The sequence below is a fragment of the Austrofundulus limnaeus genome, unplaced genomic scaffold (assembly GCF_001266775.1).
Source record: "Austrofundulus limnaeus strain Quisiro unplaced genomic scaffold, Austrofundulus_limnaeus-1.0 Scaffold17, whole genome shotgun sequence".
Classification (NCBI taxonomy): domain Eukaryota; kingdom Metazoa; phylum Chordata; class Actinopteri; order Cyprinodontiformes; family Rivulidae; genus Austrofundulus; species Austrofundulus limnaeus.
The window spans coordinates 2562044-2577673 of record NW_013952419.1 but is presented as its reverse complement, the minus strand read 5'-3'; the positions used below and the strand labels follow the sequence as shown (position 1 = coordinate 2577673).

The 15630-nt window shown below is 39.1% G+C and overlaps 1 protein-coding gene across 1 annotated transcript in view; it reads right to left on the bottom strand.

Annotated features, from left to right (window-relative positions):
* dchs1b (dachsous cadherin-related 1b) overlaps positions 1-15630 on the bottom strand; it is a 97585-nt gene that overhangs the window by 17529 nt on the left and 64426 nt on the right. The window contains exons 5-9 of the mRNA XM_014003262.1: positions 6825-7007; positions 4328-4559; positions 3021-3257; positions 645-1700; positions 264-451 (exon numbers count right to left, since the gene is read on the bottom strand). Coding sequence (XP_013858716.1) covers positions 264-451; positions 645-1700; positions 3021-3257; positions 4328-4559; positions 6825-7007 — 1896 coding nt within the window. The remainder of the gene's footprint in view (positions 1-263; positions 452-644; positions 1701-3020; positions 3258-4327; positions 4560-6824; positions 7008-15630) is intronic.

Here is a 15630-nt window from a genome sequence, read left to right as displayed (position 1 = left end):
GTATGTATGTATGTATGTATGTATGTATGTATGTATGTATGTATGTATGTATGTATGTATGTCCAAAAATGGATTGTTATATATTTAGAATAGAACAGTGGTTTCCAAAGTCAGTCACAAAACACAAAGTATAGGGTCTGGAGATTTTGCTATTTTTATTTGGTGAATTAAAAGTAAAAAAGTTTGGGACACACTGCTCTACAAGCCCAAAGAACAACTGAGAAACCTGTGAAAATGTATTCCTCTTGATCAATCCCTCTCACCTGAAACAGTAGCTCCCTGTCAGGCCTGGCATGTGTGAAACTGGGTGCGTGATCGTTTTCATCCAGCACAGTGATGTGAGCAGTGCCGGTGGCGCTGCGGGGAGGCGTACCTCCGTCCTGTACGACCACAACAAACTGATAGCTCGACTGCTGCTCTCTGTCCAGGGCGAGGCGGGTACTGATCTCACCTAAAGCAAGAGGAGACAATTACAGAGAGACGAGCTTAATGGTGTAATTCGTAAAATTAAATTATAAGCTCTTGAAATGAATTATGTAGCTATTGCTGCTGCTTCTGAAACAATATTTAATCAAGGGTAACCGAATTTATAAATGAAATGAAATATAATTAAGCTGCTGTAGTGTTTTAGTGCTTTTCTTCACCTGTTTGTGAGTTGATCTGAAAGTGTCTGTCTGAGTGCAGCAGTCTGTATGTGAGTCGAGCGTTTAGTCCTGCATCTCTGTCGGTGGCAGACACCCTGCCAAAGCCTGTTCCTGCTAGTAAGTTTTCTCGAACRGCCAGGAAAACCCTTTCCTGGCTCAGTCTTGGAGAATTATCGTTCTCATCGGTTACAGTCACCCTGACAGTGGCACTGCCGGTTCTCCCCACCCCTCCTGGACCCGACGTGGCGAGGACTGTCAGCAAGTACATGTCTTTCACTTCCCTGTCCAGAGAGCTACGAACAAACAGCCACCCAGTGTCTGGCATGATGCCAAACCCAGCTGCGTCACCGTCGGGTCTGAGGCGGTAGGAGATAGAGGAGGAGGAAGACGAAGAGCTTCCGCCGTTCCCAGAAGCCTCTCTGTTGAGCGCTCGAACCTGGAGGAAGCGTGTGTTGAGCGGCGCGTTCTCTCGCAGCTCCACCCGGTAGGTGAGGGTRTCAAAGGTCGGGCCTTTTGCATCCTGGGCCTGGATGTGAACCACAAGTGTGAACGTGGAGCTGAGCTGAGGAGCTCCACCGTCCTTGGCAATGACCTGCAGATCGTAGCGTGGAACGTTTTCATAAGAGAGACTCCCGATCAAGCGTATCTCCGCGCTGCCGCGGTCGACACCGAACGTCCTCTGGCCACTGCTGCCTGTGGCGCCAGCAGAGACGAGGTCAAAGCTGAGCTGACCGTTGTGACCCGAGTCTTTGTCAGTGGCCTGAATGCGGTAGATAATCGCTCCCATTTTGGTGACCTCGGGCAGGAGGAGCGACTCRGACGAGGAGGGGAGGAAGGTCGGGGCGTTGTCATTTACGTCGGAAATAGTTATGTGAACCCGGCTGGTTCCGTAGGCTGGAGGCGAGCCGRAGCGTGCCTGGATCTCCAGGTCGAGACTGGGGCAGGTTTCATGGTCAAGGGGAAGGGCTGTGCGAATGGTACCAGAGGAGCTGTCCACTGTGAAGTAGCCATCGGGGTCTCCAGAAGAGATGGAGTAGAAGATATCWTTAGAAACACCTGAATGGAAGAGAGGGGTCGAGGGAAAAGGCAAAGACGAGGATCAGGGTTAAAATACTTTCTGAACATGGGTGATATTCATAGCTTAAAATTAAAAGACAAGTTCTAAGATTGCAAGTGTTAAACAACTGGTAAGGGAGCAACAAGAAGCTCCACCACAAATCAGGCATAAATAGTAGGACTGTGTATTGGCAAGAATTTGGTGATATGATACATATCATGACACAGGGGTCACAATATGATATATTGCAATACAAATCAAAGCAATATGTCTTTTTTTTTCACCAAAACAGCCTGATGAAAAATTGTAAAAGAGAGCACAGCATTATATGCACACAGCCTGATTACATTCTGTTTATTTTTTATGCAATCAGAAGAGCACTGAACAACAATGAGAACTGCATTTGTATTTCACACTTCATCTTACAACATAATTAATGACAAATCAACACAGTGCTTTTGAAAATCGATATATCAGGGAATGAGATATCACAATACTTTAGTGTATCGATATTTTCTTACACCCCTAGTAATAGTGAGTTCATTTGTTCGTTTATTAATGATTAATGTTTAAGCTGTGCTCAGTGTAGTGCCATGATTAAAGGTAATGTGCTTTTACATCCTCACACAGGTAAAAAGCTCTCTATTTCACACAGAATTACTTGCCAGACTAAATATGTTGTGTTTCTATTGAAATGTCCTTGTGGCTTGGCCTAATTAAGCAAAAACTATAAGAGAATTAAAAATCAGGTTTTCTGAACATAAAAGCAAATTCCGTACTAAAGATGAGAGATCTCCTGTTGCCAGACATTTTATGACAGCTAGTCATGATATTTGCTCCTTGAAATTTCAAGGCATAGAAGCTGTTCCTCCTCTCAAAAGAGGAGGTGATAGAGATAAACTTCTGCTACAAAGGGAAGCATTCTGGATCCACTCATTACAGACTGTTAACCCTAAACGACTTAATGAAGAACTGGTGTTGAACTGTTTTCTGTGATTTTTGTCCTTTTTGTAAAAACATTTTTTTGTAATTTTTCTGAGATTTCATGTATTCCTATATATTGTATATTATTGAAGTCTACTAGTTGTGCATGTTAGTCACACATGTTTCTCCTGTTTGTGATTAGCTTAGGTGTTTTTACCTCTTTATRTAGATTTGTAGTTTATCTGATCTGTAACAAGTTGACAACAGCATGTAGCTAAAACCCRTCCTGTTTCTGCCYTTATTAAAACAATAGCCTTTTTTGGAGTGCTGGTTATCCCATTTCTTTTTTCATTGATTGATGTTACGCATTTCATTAAGAGTGCAAGAACTCCCACCTGTTTTGGTAGCAGCGCGGACCACTCCCACCGCCGTCCCCCTGAGAACATCCTCGGACACAGTGAAGAAATACTGCGCCTGGTCGAAAACCGGAGACGCCACCGAGCCTCCCACTATGCTAACATTAACCCGGGCATTGACGGGCGCCGTCAGACCGCCACCATCYTCAGCCGATATCAGCATGGAGACGACTGTGTTGGCTTTACCATGAAGTGAACGTGAGAGAGAAATCACTCCTGCAAAAGCAAAAAGACTAATCACTGGACATCCTTTGCTTTTTTTTTAAACATTTTAACGGAAAAATGTTAATGACACAAGCTTAGCTACTCAAAAACCACAGTAACACCGATGTCAATAAAAAGGTTGTAAATCTAAATAATACTTGCCAAATAAGAAACTGACAAGATTTTTTTAACACACATGATTGCTACAGAATTTGCCAAAAAAATATTATTTAATACAAGACCACAYATGGGCGTTTTGGAAGTGAGGACAGTGATAAATTAAAAGTCAAATGTAAAACAAACACTAACGACAATATTCTGCAGCTGCTTAGCACATACCCATAAAATATGCAACATGACTTCTGTGCACTTGTTCAAACTAAACTAAATATTTCTTCACGGGAGGAAAAAAAAGAACAACAAAAAGTTTAAATGTGATGCTGATGCTTAATGCGCTGCAAAAAATGTGAACCTTTTTTTTTTACTTTTAAGAGTTAATCACAATTTTAGATGTTTACAAAAATTATATTTAGAATAAATTAGTTTAACTTGGTGTAATTCATTGTAACGGTTTTGTTTGTAAAAAAAGACAAGTATCCACCCGTTTGCTACACTTTGCATTYAGAAAATACTCTGCAGAAAACATATCTTTTCAGATCTTAGAAATCTAAGCAGGGTTGGGCCTGATCAGTACATGGATGGGAGACTGTGAATACCARGTGCTGTAAAACCAATGTCAAAACAGGTCATAGGGTTGCCTTCTAAGAAGGATGACAGGTAGTAGTATTGTCCTTTAAATATTGTATACATAAAGTAATTTGTGAATGAAAGTACAGTCAATAAATCATCTTTTTCTCATTAATGTATCTTTAGAAAAAGATGATAGCAAAACTTCAAAAGTCATGTTTAAATTGTTGGGATCTGAAAAAAATCACTGCCTCCCTTTGAAATTTTAGAAAATTCAGGTACTGCAAATTAAATAAAAACAATCTATCAGTGCAAAAACTACTTAAGACACATACCAATGTTTATGATAACAGCTAAAAGACTGTTGTCTGAAATTACTTTTTAAGTAAATTCACCTGTGTCCTTGTTCAGGGTGAAGAAAGTGGAGCCTCCTCCAGGTACAGTGCGATAGGTCACCCGGCCGTTTTCTCCCGCATCTGGGTCATTGGCCGTTACCTTGACCACAGAGGTTCCCGGGGCGCTGTGGGTGCTCAGGCTGACRGTGTACAGGACCGGGTAGAAGGTCGGCTGATTGTCATTGATGTCCACCACTGTGACCCTCACACGAGCTACTGCACTCAGACCACCCTGTACAAGAAAACACAGGAACAAATTGTAGGCTGATTTAGACTTCATTTAAAGAATATCTGCAGTTACATGTCATTTCAGCAGAGTGTGGTGACTCATGGCAAATGCAATCACTGTAATACTATAATAACAGACGTCTGCCCAAAAGTTAAGATCTATGGATGTTAAATTGTAGTTGTTTAAGTTAAATAACTGGACAATATTTCTACATAGACAACATTCAATTACTTTCCTTTGCCCTGGTAAAGAGGACTATAATGAAATGTCTAACAATAAATCTGACTTACACTGTCAACACAGAGGAAACCAAAAAGACAAATTCTCTTTTAATGAGCTCTTAACTTTGGAGCCAATCAAGTGCTGWATGCATTTTTCTGCAAACCCATTTCTCTGCATTTGTGGGCTTGGTTTTACAAGACCATTAAACACTGGGAAAGTAGAGACAAAAGATGAAGAACTGGTGTGGATCAAGTTAGGAACCACTACTGGTATGATTAATAATTTATAACATTTGTCATGATTCTTGTTTTTATGGTTTTTGTTAGTAGTTTGACTGTTTTTCATTGTTTGTTATCGTCTTATTTTCTCATTTCTGTTCAGTTTCCTGTGCCGTGTTACCCTCAGTCAGCTTCTTAGTGTTTTTCCAGCCTGCCACACTCACCTGACCATAGTCAGTAATCACCCAGGTGCTTTCACTCCCCAATTATCCTCCGTAGTATTTAACCGGTGTCTTGTCTTCATTTCCCCGTTGGATCATTGCCTTTCATGCCTCATCTCTGTCCATGTTATCTTTTGTATTTTTGCTGCCACATCAGCCTTTTTCTTTTGTCATTCATTAAATCAGTTTTGTTTGCATTCAGGTCCTCGTGTCTGCCTGMATTTTGGGTTCCACACAACAAATCCTGACAACAATGTGAGTTTTGATTCAATTTATGTACATTCAAAGAAATAATTCTGATGTTCTGAGATGGGGCACCTGCCATTTGTGCTTCTGCTGCTACTATTATATGTGACAAATCAAAGAATTCAACACAAATAACCTTTARATGCAAATTTAAACCAAATGTACGGGTATATAAAGGAGCATTCACACAAACTGCTATGAAATCTTCAAACCTGAAGCTAGTTGAAGAAGAATATCCACTTTGGTCTTAGACCAGCTGTTAACTTGCACATTTAATCATAATTAAACTTTTCTTTCTCCTAACCAAGGTTGTTCAGAGCTATGCAACAGGTTTGATACATCTAAACTTTATTTATAACCTCTGTTCAACCACTAGTGTGCTTAGAATAAAGTGTTTAAATGTGGTCTGGTAAGGCTCTTTATTTGCTCTATTAGGATGATAAACATCTTTTCTTGTCAGKGAGTTCTAGTGCAGCTTAAACACTATTGTGTTCTTGTAAAACGTTAAATTAAAACACCATTTAGTAGGATCTGTTTTTCTACTTTTACCCCTATTCCTCCCTGTATTTCCTGTTTTCCTCTGATTGCTTTGCCATCCTGTTGTTCCACTTGTTTTTCCAAAACACCCGTTTATGAGGAAAYTCATATGTCTTCTCCGGCAGCGTCCTGACATGACTGTCACTTTGATCAAATTTATTTGGGTGCAGCTGTACACATGCTCACAACATAAAGCTTTGATCCGGAGGGTTATATATCTAGAAGGCAGTGGGTTTTGTCATGAGGAAACACAAACCAGCTCAAATATTCCTCCTGGTGCACGTCAAACACTTCAGCATCAAGTCAGCTGGGCTGATTTTGGTCTTGTTCAAAAGTCCACGTTTATATTTTAACAATCAGGCTTTGATTGTGGAAAAAGAAATGTGCAAATCATGGAGAGGTCCAGTATTTCATAGAATATTTGTTCTTACTGTTTTATAAGAGTGGTGAGACCAGCCATGCTGTATGTTATGGAGACAACAGAGACAGAACTGAAAGTGTCAGAGCTGAAGATGTTGAGGTTCTCATTAAAGGTGACATGAATGGATAAGATTCGGATTGAGATTATCAGAGGTACAGCACAGGCTGAATGGCTGGTTAAAGTTGGAGAGGCCAGACTGAGATGATTTGGACATGTCCAGAGAAGGGACAGTGGGTGTTTTGGTAGAAGGACATTCAGAAAAAAGGACAGAGGAGATTTCAGGATGCAGTTGAAAAGGACATGGAGGTATTTTGGAATGAGGACAGAGTGAGATGGAGGCAATGCTGTGGCGACCCCCGAAGAGGAAACAGGCAAAAGAAGGAAAAGAAAAAGATGTTCTTACTCCATCTGTTGCAGTCACGTTTAGGTCAAACTTGTCCAATCCTTCATCTCTGTCAAGAGCTGTGCTGGTGCAAAGCTGGCCACTGTGCTTGTCTATGGTAAACGGTAGAACGCTTCCAGAACTTGAACCAAGGTTGTAGGTGATGGTACCGAAAGAACCTCGATCCTTGTCTGTGGCTGGCACCTGAAGGGGGAAAAAAAACACAAGTTAGGAACAGTCCAACTGTCATAAACGACATTAAAAGAGACACATCATGCTTTTAAATGTGTCCCTTTTCAAATTGAAATTCTTTAGTTGGGGTTTATAAAAAGTGGAACTGCAATGCTTTGGTCTGAATTCCTCCTTTTTGTAACTCCGCAATCCCCTCTTTCACCCCTTTTTTCTAAGGTGCGCCTCAAACCAACTCRTTTTGACGCTGTGTCTTTAACTACAAATGACGACTTGCCCATCCAGCCTCACATGTTGGAGCCAGAGTCTGACCCAGAGCCAGTAGAGAATGAAGACGACAAAATTATAGTAAAGTCCCGACCTTATTTAGCCGTTCAGTCACAAATACATTGACATAATAGTTCAGAAAGCGGCCAGAGAAAACTGAACAGGTTAAAAAACGTGATCAGGAGAGACTAAATTACATTTTCCTGCACTTCTAGAGACTCCAAGTACACAACAAAATGCATCTAAATTGCTAAAAATGTGGATTTTGCTTCACTTTAAACATGAAGCAACACACCATCGCTTCAAATAGACCAAAAAATGTAAATATGTCACTTTTTTATGTGAGCTCAGGGTTTTTTCTGTTATCATAATAATGTAACATAGTTCAGTCACCTCATTTGTCAGAACACCTGCTCTTGTCCAAATTTCACACACCATRGCACTACATTAGGATTTCCAGAACACCGTAAATGAATCAAAAAAACGTATGTGACACAGATTCATTTTTTATGTACATTACAGTTTGAAGCATGTAAAAGTGTTGATAAATCACACCATGGTGCGTTTGGAAAACTGGCAAAAGGKCCGGTGGTGCTGTGTAACCATAGATACAGAGGAAGGGGAACTGAGGACATTCAGAAAAAGAGAGAAAAGTGGACAGGAACAAATCAGAGGCTTTGCAGAGACTGTTCATTAGGACTGGGAATCAAAGGCAGTTCAGTGMACTGTACAGGATCAAATGACAAGCTCGTTTTAACATTGTTTTCTATGAAACACACAAAAGGAGAATCACCTACACACACCCCAGATAATGTCGATCTATCCTTTTTTTTAAATAAAAAAAAAATCAAGGAAAATATTTGGTCTTTTGATTGATTATATATATATATATATATATATATATATATATATATATATATATATATAAAATATGAGAAATGTTGCAATTCTGCTCAAATCTCTCTATTTTCTTTTTCCCTTTAATACTTTTCACAGCAGTCAGTACTAATCAGTCTGATTTTATGTCTGATTGTTGGTAGTTGCCTATCCCTCGGTGCTTCCACTCCCATCCAATCCCCAATTATACTGATTTTAGCTCAAATAAAACAAACACAGACGTGAACTCTGATTTCTTTAAAGAATTTATTRCACATTTGAGCTGAACTCGCCCTGGCCCCGAACCCCACAAAGGACAGAACTACCATAGCAGACATCTGATTGGCTTCATATCTTTACCATTACATTTGGCCAACAAGCAGAAAGTCAAACTGCTGCTGCAATAAGTAATTAAGAAAAAGGAGTAACTGAAGAAATCCTTCAAAGTTTTAAGTCAATGCATCATCAAAGCTAGACAGTTGTGGATTTTGAGGGGTCACATCTGTAGCCGGACAGCGTTTACACCTGGGAGTTCTGGATTATTGAACTTCCTGTAGCGTATACTATTGAGACTAACACTTTCGTTTGGGACCTACACTTAATTCTAAATGTTCATTGCATCTTCCTGTCAGTCTGTGATGGATTAACCACCTGTGGTGATTTTGCACAAGATAACACGAGGGCCCCATTCTTTCCACTTAATCTAATTAAAAGAATTTAACACCCCATGACTCTTCACCTGGTCACAGGGTGACATCATTGTCACTGAAACGATCAAAAAATGTCAGAGACTGTTACGTTTTGGTTGAGAAAAAGGAGAAATGTTTTGTTTTTTACTCAGGGTTTAGTAAAGTATACCAAGAAAAACAGTCCTGGATGTTTTCAAAATTTAAAAAAATGATGTGAAATGACTTTGGGAACAATAAAAGTAAGACTGATTCTCTACACTCTTCAAAACTTTAAAAATCCTATGCAGTATGGTACAGATTCTTCATGCTGGAAAAAGAAAAGAAAAGCAAAGCAAGCCCAGTTCTTAAAAAAAAGTCCTGCAAGTGTTTGGTCACAGAAGCAAACAGAACTATGAAACAAAATATGTAGCAGTCTGGGTTTTTTTCTGCGGTTTCAAACTGTACATGGAAAGTGGCCGTGTTATTGAAAACTTTCACTGTCAAAGCAGAACACAGGGCAGATCTTTGAGGCTAGAATTCAGAACAAGCAATGACAAAGCGCAATAATTAAAAACAGATGATAACACTGTTATCTCAGTCGGAAGGGACATTAGTGGTTTTGGCTCAGCGGTAGGGAGGTGGTCTTCCAATCAGAGGAACTGGGCGACAATTCCTGCCGTGTGTCAGRGTGTCCTTGGGCAAGACACTGAAACACCCCACCGCTTCTGATATGCTTATTGTTGGCTCAACGGGAATGTAAAAATGCTTTATACAGATTATAAACTATAACACAAAACACTGTATGAGTGTTTGTTTCTGATGGAGTTACTAAGAAACATTGTAAAAAGCTTTATAGCACCTGGGTGAGGTTTTAAAAAAGGGTGTGGACCAGTTGAAATTTGCACAAAAATAAGTTTTGACATCATTAATCTGAGGTTTAAAAACTCATAATATGCTTTTATTTTGGATTTACATCATGCGTGCACTTTTATTAAAAGAAAAAAACTCTATACTCGACCTGTCTTCTTAAATCTAACAGAGCAGACAAGGGTTTTTGCTGAAGAAACATTACCAGGGCCTGCTTTAAGACTCATGAAAAACCACCCAGTCTCTATTTAACTACTCCTTGTTGTACTCTTTATCATCCTAACGGTGTAAACACACTTGAACCTAGCAGCACAGACACTGGCCCATTCCTCTCAACATTTAAATCTCTCCTGGTGTTTTGTTTCGTACATATCTATCTGGTGCCTGTCTCCATAACTTTGCTTCTGCCGCCCTATAGCTCTTCCACATCTAAGAAAAACTTTTGGATGAGGCAGAATTGTGTCTCTTGCATGATGGTCTAGTTACAGATCTAGTTTTGTTACTCAATGCATGTTTCCCCTTTTTCTGTGATGCCATAAAGCAAGAACATGGATGTCTCCAGTGCCTCATTTCTTTGTGCAACAGATAAATGTGAAGTCTCCAGTTAGGAAATGTATTTATCTGATGTTAGTCGATGTTAGACAAAAAGCGATGATGTTTCTATTTTGTTGGAGAGAAAAAAATCATAGATCAAGAGTTTAAATTTGGGAAGTGGTCTGCAGAAATGTTAGGTATACACATTTGCAGTTAATGGGCTAAATCGGGCAAAACCACAAAGCGGTTTCTTTCTCGGGAGCTTTGATGAAACACCTGACAGAAGGAATTGCATCAGGATTCTGTTTTCCATTTTTAGATGCATGAACTGTAGTTTGCATTTGAAAAGATGCAACTTACAGATGTCTCATAAAAAACAGAAAAAAGACTGAAACTAAAAGAGACGTATTGTGGACTACTTCTCATTTTGTCAATGCTTCTTTTAGCCAAGGATTATGCAGAACTGATTTTAAAAAAGACAATTTTTGTATATCTGACAGTTTTTTTTTGTAAATGTACCATTAAATTAAGCATGCTTTTGTTGTCTAACAAGTTAATTAATAGACAACTATATAGCTGTTAAATAACAGCCCAATTACTCATAGTTTGACCACAAAAACAGAGTATGTGAGTCCAGACTAAGGCTTGGAGCTTCCTGTCCCAGATGTGCCATTTATTCCTAACTGGGACAGAAGAGGAGTTCTCTCTCACTGGAGCATTAACACAGATCCACTTCTCATTTATTCACCTCTGTTCTTCACAACCATTTTTCTTCTTCTGTCCTACATTGTCTTTTTAGCCTTCTTTATGTTTCCATTGTTGCTTCAGCTCCTTTTTTTTTTTGTAAAAGTGATGTATCAACAAGATCACATCCACACATCTCATTCCAGTCCACAGCTGAACACACATCACTCAGATTCATCTGTCAGTGTTGGTTTAATGATGCAGAGAATACTTAGTCTACTTAGATGATCGCGTTGTTTTAATTATGCCACTGGCCAAAAAAACATTGTAATGTTCTACATAAACACTTCAATAAGGACATGCATTACATCAGCTGATGTGTTCCAGCTTTTGTTTGTTTTTACTTTTAGACTCAAGCATCTATTTTTTTTCCACCCTCCTTTTTTTTCTTTATATCCTCCCCTCTTTCATTATACTTMGAACTTTATTCCTCTGGCAATATTCTGCTCCTTTTTCAACTTCACTAGTTTCATCTTCACCAGATGTGAAGGACCGTCCTCTGGAGTTTGTCTCTGTAAAACAATGCTGAGGATCTCCATGGCCAAGGGGGTAGGGTTGGGGGTAAGTGGAATTTGACCTATATGAGCTGCTTCCTACCTGTTGAAAAGAACTCAGTTTTCATAAACAAATTATTGTCAGACTAAGGGGAAATTTATTTAAAATAGTCCTTTAAACAAAAAGTCCATGGGGATTCTGGAGCTTGACAATGGAAGGCCTCTGAGTGGGACAATAACACAGCCTGGTGCTATTTACAAGAAAACAAAATAGGGAATCTGGGTTAAAACTCATAACGTAGAGTTGGATGGACTTAAAACATTTGTTTACCTTTATTGCTTATATCCCACTGATGCATTACTTTGCTCTCCAAAGAGCAGCAGTCCTAATATAAGGCATTCTAAGGCCTCAAAATAYATTTCTACCTGTCTGTTGCCAATGAATTTACTCTGCGGGTACAATTAAAATATATGGCAGCAAAGGAGAAAAGGGGAGGGGAAGGTGGGAGATGTGAGAGAGCAGGGGAGGGGGTAGTTTGGCAGAAGAACAAAAGGCCAAGCTAATGATAACACGAGACCTTGAGATGGGAACGAGGAGGGCCGAGGCCTCGTCTCCCCACTCGTTCAATCTCCATTCCTCCCCTGACCTAAACCTAACCCCACACCTGTAACATGTTTTTGGACCCGTGGGGACCTGACATTGGTCCCCACGATTCACTTCCCCACCCTTCTTTTTTTTTTCTTTGAAAATCTCTTGCCTATTTTCTGTCCTCTCTTTCACTCGCTCTTTCAGCACCCTATTACGGCAAGTGCTTGTTGTCTTTCATGTGCAGCTCACGGCTGGAAATGATTAGGCCCATCAAACCTCACTGGGGAAGAAAAGAGTGGAGGGAGGTGAAGGAGACGGAGCGAGAGAGATTGATTTCTATATTTGGAAGAAAGCAGGCTGAAAATATGAATGAACATAATAGGGAATGATGGTCACCGAAAACTCCCAAAAGTACTTCTATAAGTACACACACACACAAGTAGAAATATTAGAAGACGAGAGCGAAGCAGCAAATTAAACTGAAGAGCACCAGCTTTAGTTTTAAGGTTTGTTTCTGGGTCTTTGTCAAAACCAAGAAAAAGTTAGTCCTTTTTTAACCAGTTGTTTAATATAAATAGTTCTCTGTCGAATGCTGAGGACTCATTGAGACTCGGGGTGGTGCGACAGCTGCTTGCAGAGCTAAGTGTAAAAATACGAGGAATTTTATTCTTGCCACAGCAACCCACAAGAAGAGGGCAACACATATACCAACTACAGTGTCAGGGCTGTGCTCGCTATGTGTTCTGACTATTTAAAAGCTTCATTATCGAAATCAGTTTTACTTCTTTTACACAATCCTCGATCAACGCCATCATCTGGCATTTGTAATGTTGATGAGGCCCCTTAGCATTTTTACTACGAATTATCCGAGCCACTGTTTTGTTTCATGCGTCCTCATCAAAACTACTTCAGCGGTAAAACAAAAACTGCTACAAGAGACAAATAAATAAATACATAAATAAAAAAAATACGCATGAAAACAGATTTCTCCAGACCATGGCGTTTGATTTACGCTGTGAGGTTGGTACAATTGAACGGAGCAGTAATTATCACTTATTGTCCCGCAGTCTTGATGCTGATCCAGAATGAGAAGAAAACAGTAATTAGGGAGAACGAGCACACAAAGACGGGCTGGAGTCGAACCTCAGACAGAGGACTGACGTCTGAGTCTGTCTGCGCTGCTGGGGTTTTGGATGAATGAGAGCAAAAAGTGATAAAAAGTGAGTGGTGCATTGCTGCTGTGGGGACACCACTCTGTGTAATTTCAAATCTTCTTTTTAGCAAATGTGAAAACGTTAGGAGGATCTGCATCGGTGTTTGTGCTACGCAAATTTATTCCAGAAGGGTAAAGACCAGTGTGGATGATTTTTGACCATTTTCCCAGTACACACAACCTTGTGAGTACCCACTGTTCCTTATGGGAACAAAATCCCAGTCCCCATTGAGGGAAATACTGTTGGTGGGTCCAGGATCAGTGTTAGGAGTGTGGTATGTATTGAGTTTAGGTTAGGGTACTGGGGTGGTTGGTTTTAGGGTAAGGGGTCAGGGTTAGGCTACAGAAATGACTGATAAATGAATGGAAGCCAGAAGAAMAAACATGTGCATGTGTATGTATGTATAAATAAATTTTGGGCATTTTTGTGGTTTGTGCAATAAAAGCATGCCTTGGAGACGCAGACAGAATAGATTCTGCTTGTTTTGTCTTTAACTCATGTGCCACGGGATTTTCTTTCTTTTTTTTTTCTTTTTTTTGATACTTTGTGGCGCTCTTGGATTCAAGTGTAAATCATCAGGAGATGTTAGTAAAATGAGGGGTTGCATCAGTTTTCCAATTTATATTTTATGTTAAAAACATATAGAGAAGAAAAGCCAATATTTTGTGTTTGTCACATTTTCTTTACAAATCTATTGACAATCAATTAATATGGCTATCAGTCAATTTATTGTGCTAGTGAAGTAAAATGACAGAAAAGCAAAAATAAAATATTTTTTTTCTTTCCAGGTATCAGATGAAACAAATGAGTTAATTTTCTTTGTATTGAAGAAAACTTTTTTTTTGAGTCGGTGCTCTTTACAAATGTAACAGTGTCACCACAAGTGTGTGTGTTTTGTAAGTTGAAGAACCATAGAAATAGCAGCTGAAAATACACTATAATGGCAACCTCTATGTCATCATGATGCCATAAATATCTTAAAAATAAAATTTATCATAATCTGTCATCAGGACTTGCTTATTACTCAGTTCCTCTCAGATAAAAGAAAGTCCATATTTCCAGTCATTTATTCATGCTTTCTGGTTGCAATCCCAAAGAGATGCTGGCGATCACAACAAGGAGTTGGCTTTTTTTTTTACTCTCAAACATTATTGTAAAAGTTTGATTTGCACATGTGCAAAAATCATAACACATTTACTGCATAACCAAATGCCTTTCCAGTTCYTCAAACACTTCAGTCACATAAAGTGGGCTTACAAGTGGTTCTGTGTTTTATGCATTTGCAGAAACTAAATTTAATCTTGACAAAAAACATATTTATACCTCCGTACCAACACATGGCTGATATGTTTTCAATTAAAACAGCATACCATGGAGACACATTTAAGCTCTGTAATATGACTACTAAAGGGTCTTAAACCCAACAGCATGCARTGCAAAGCCTTGCTTTTCATGTGTAGACTGCAGCACAAATAGTATTTGATCCCATTAAACAGATTTAGTTTGAAAATATTTTTTCCAAAAATACAACATACTGGCTCATCAAAATACACTTACARCATATTTTAAGGGATATGACTGGGCAAATGTGTGAGAATACATATTTATATCTCAACATACTGTATTTAAACTAGCATTATTTGAAGGAGTGACATCAAAGTTTTAAACAAATATYTTATGTAAYCTGTTAGCACTCRGGTAWATGATGGGGATGACTCTCATCTACTATTAAACCYGATTTTAGCTCAGTRTTTGTAAAAYTGACWATCAATTTCCAGGAGTTTAACTATATAYAAAGTAATGACAAGAGTTTGCATTACTTCACTTGTTGGTAAAATTCATACATACAATTTTTCATGTTTGGCACTATTATTATGATTTTATTTTTCAGTTATAATGTATATATTTTGAACACAAAGTTTGGTGCCATAAAGCTACTTGAGTCAGTCTGTTGAGCATTAAAGTGCTGTCATTCATTGATCAGGTGCAGATATTTTCTGGCCTATAAAGGAAACAAACGGGCCCAAAGCTGGTTTGCTAACCTCTAAACYACGAGTATGCTTTTGTTTCAAACCATTTTTTAATTGTGTCATGAACAATGATTTCAAACATGACTCAATGGAAAGCCACAGGTTTTTTTTTTAGTTTTTCCACCATTGTTTGGTCTCCACCAAAAGCTCTAAACAAGGCATGTAAAAATGGGTCCCCTAACAYAAAAACATAAGAAGGTAAACTCCAAAAATCATTTGTCACTGCCACAATGATTCCTTACGCCTACAGAGCTGCTTTAGTTGGTGCACTGTTGGATCCTGCCAGATGGCAGACAKCAACTCAAAGACTTATTACATTATTTATCTATTACCATTTCCAACCAGCRGCTGACAA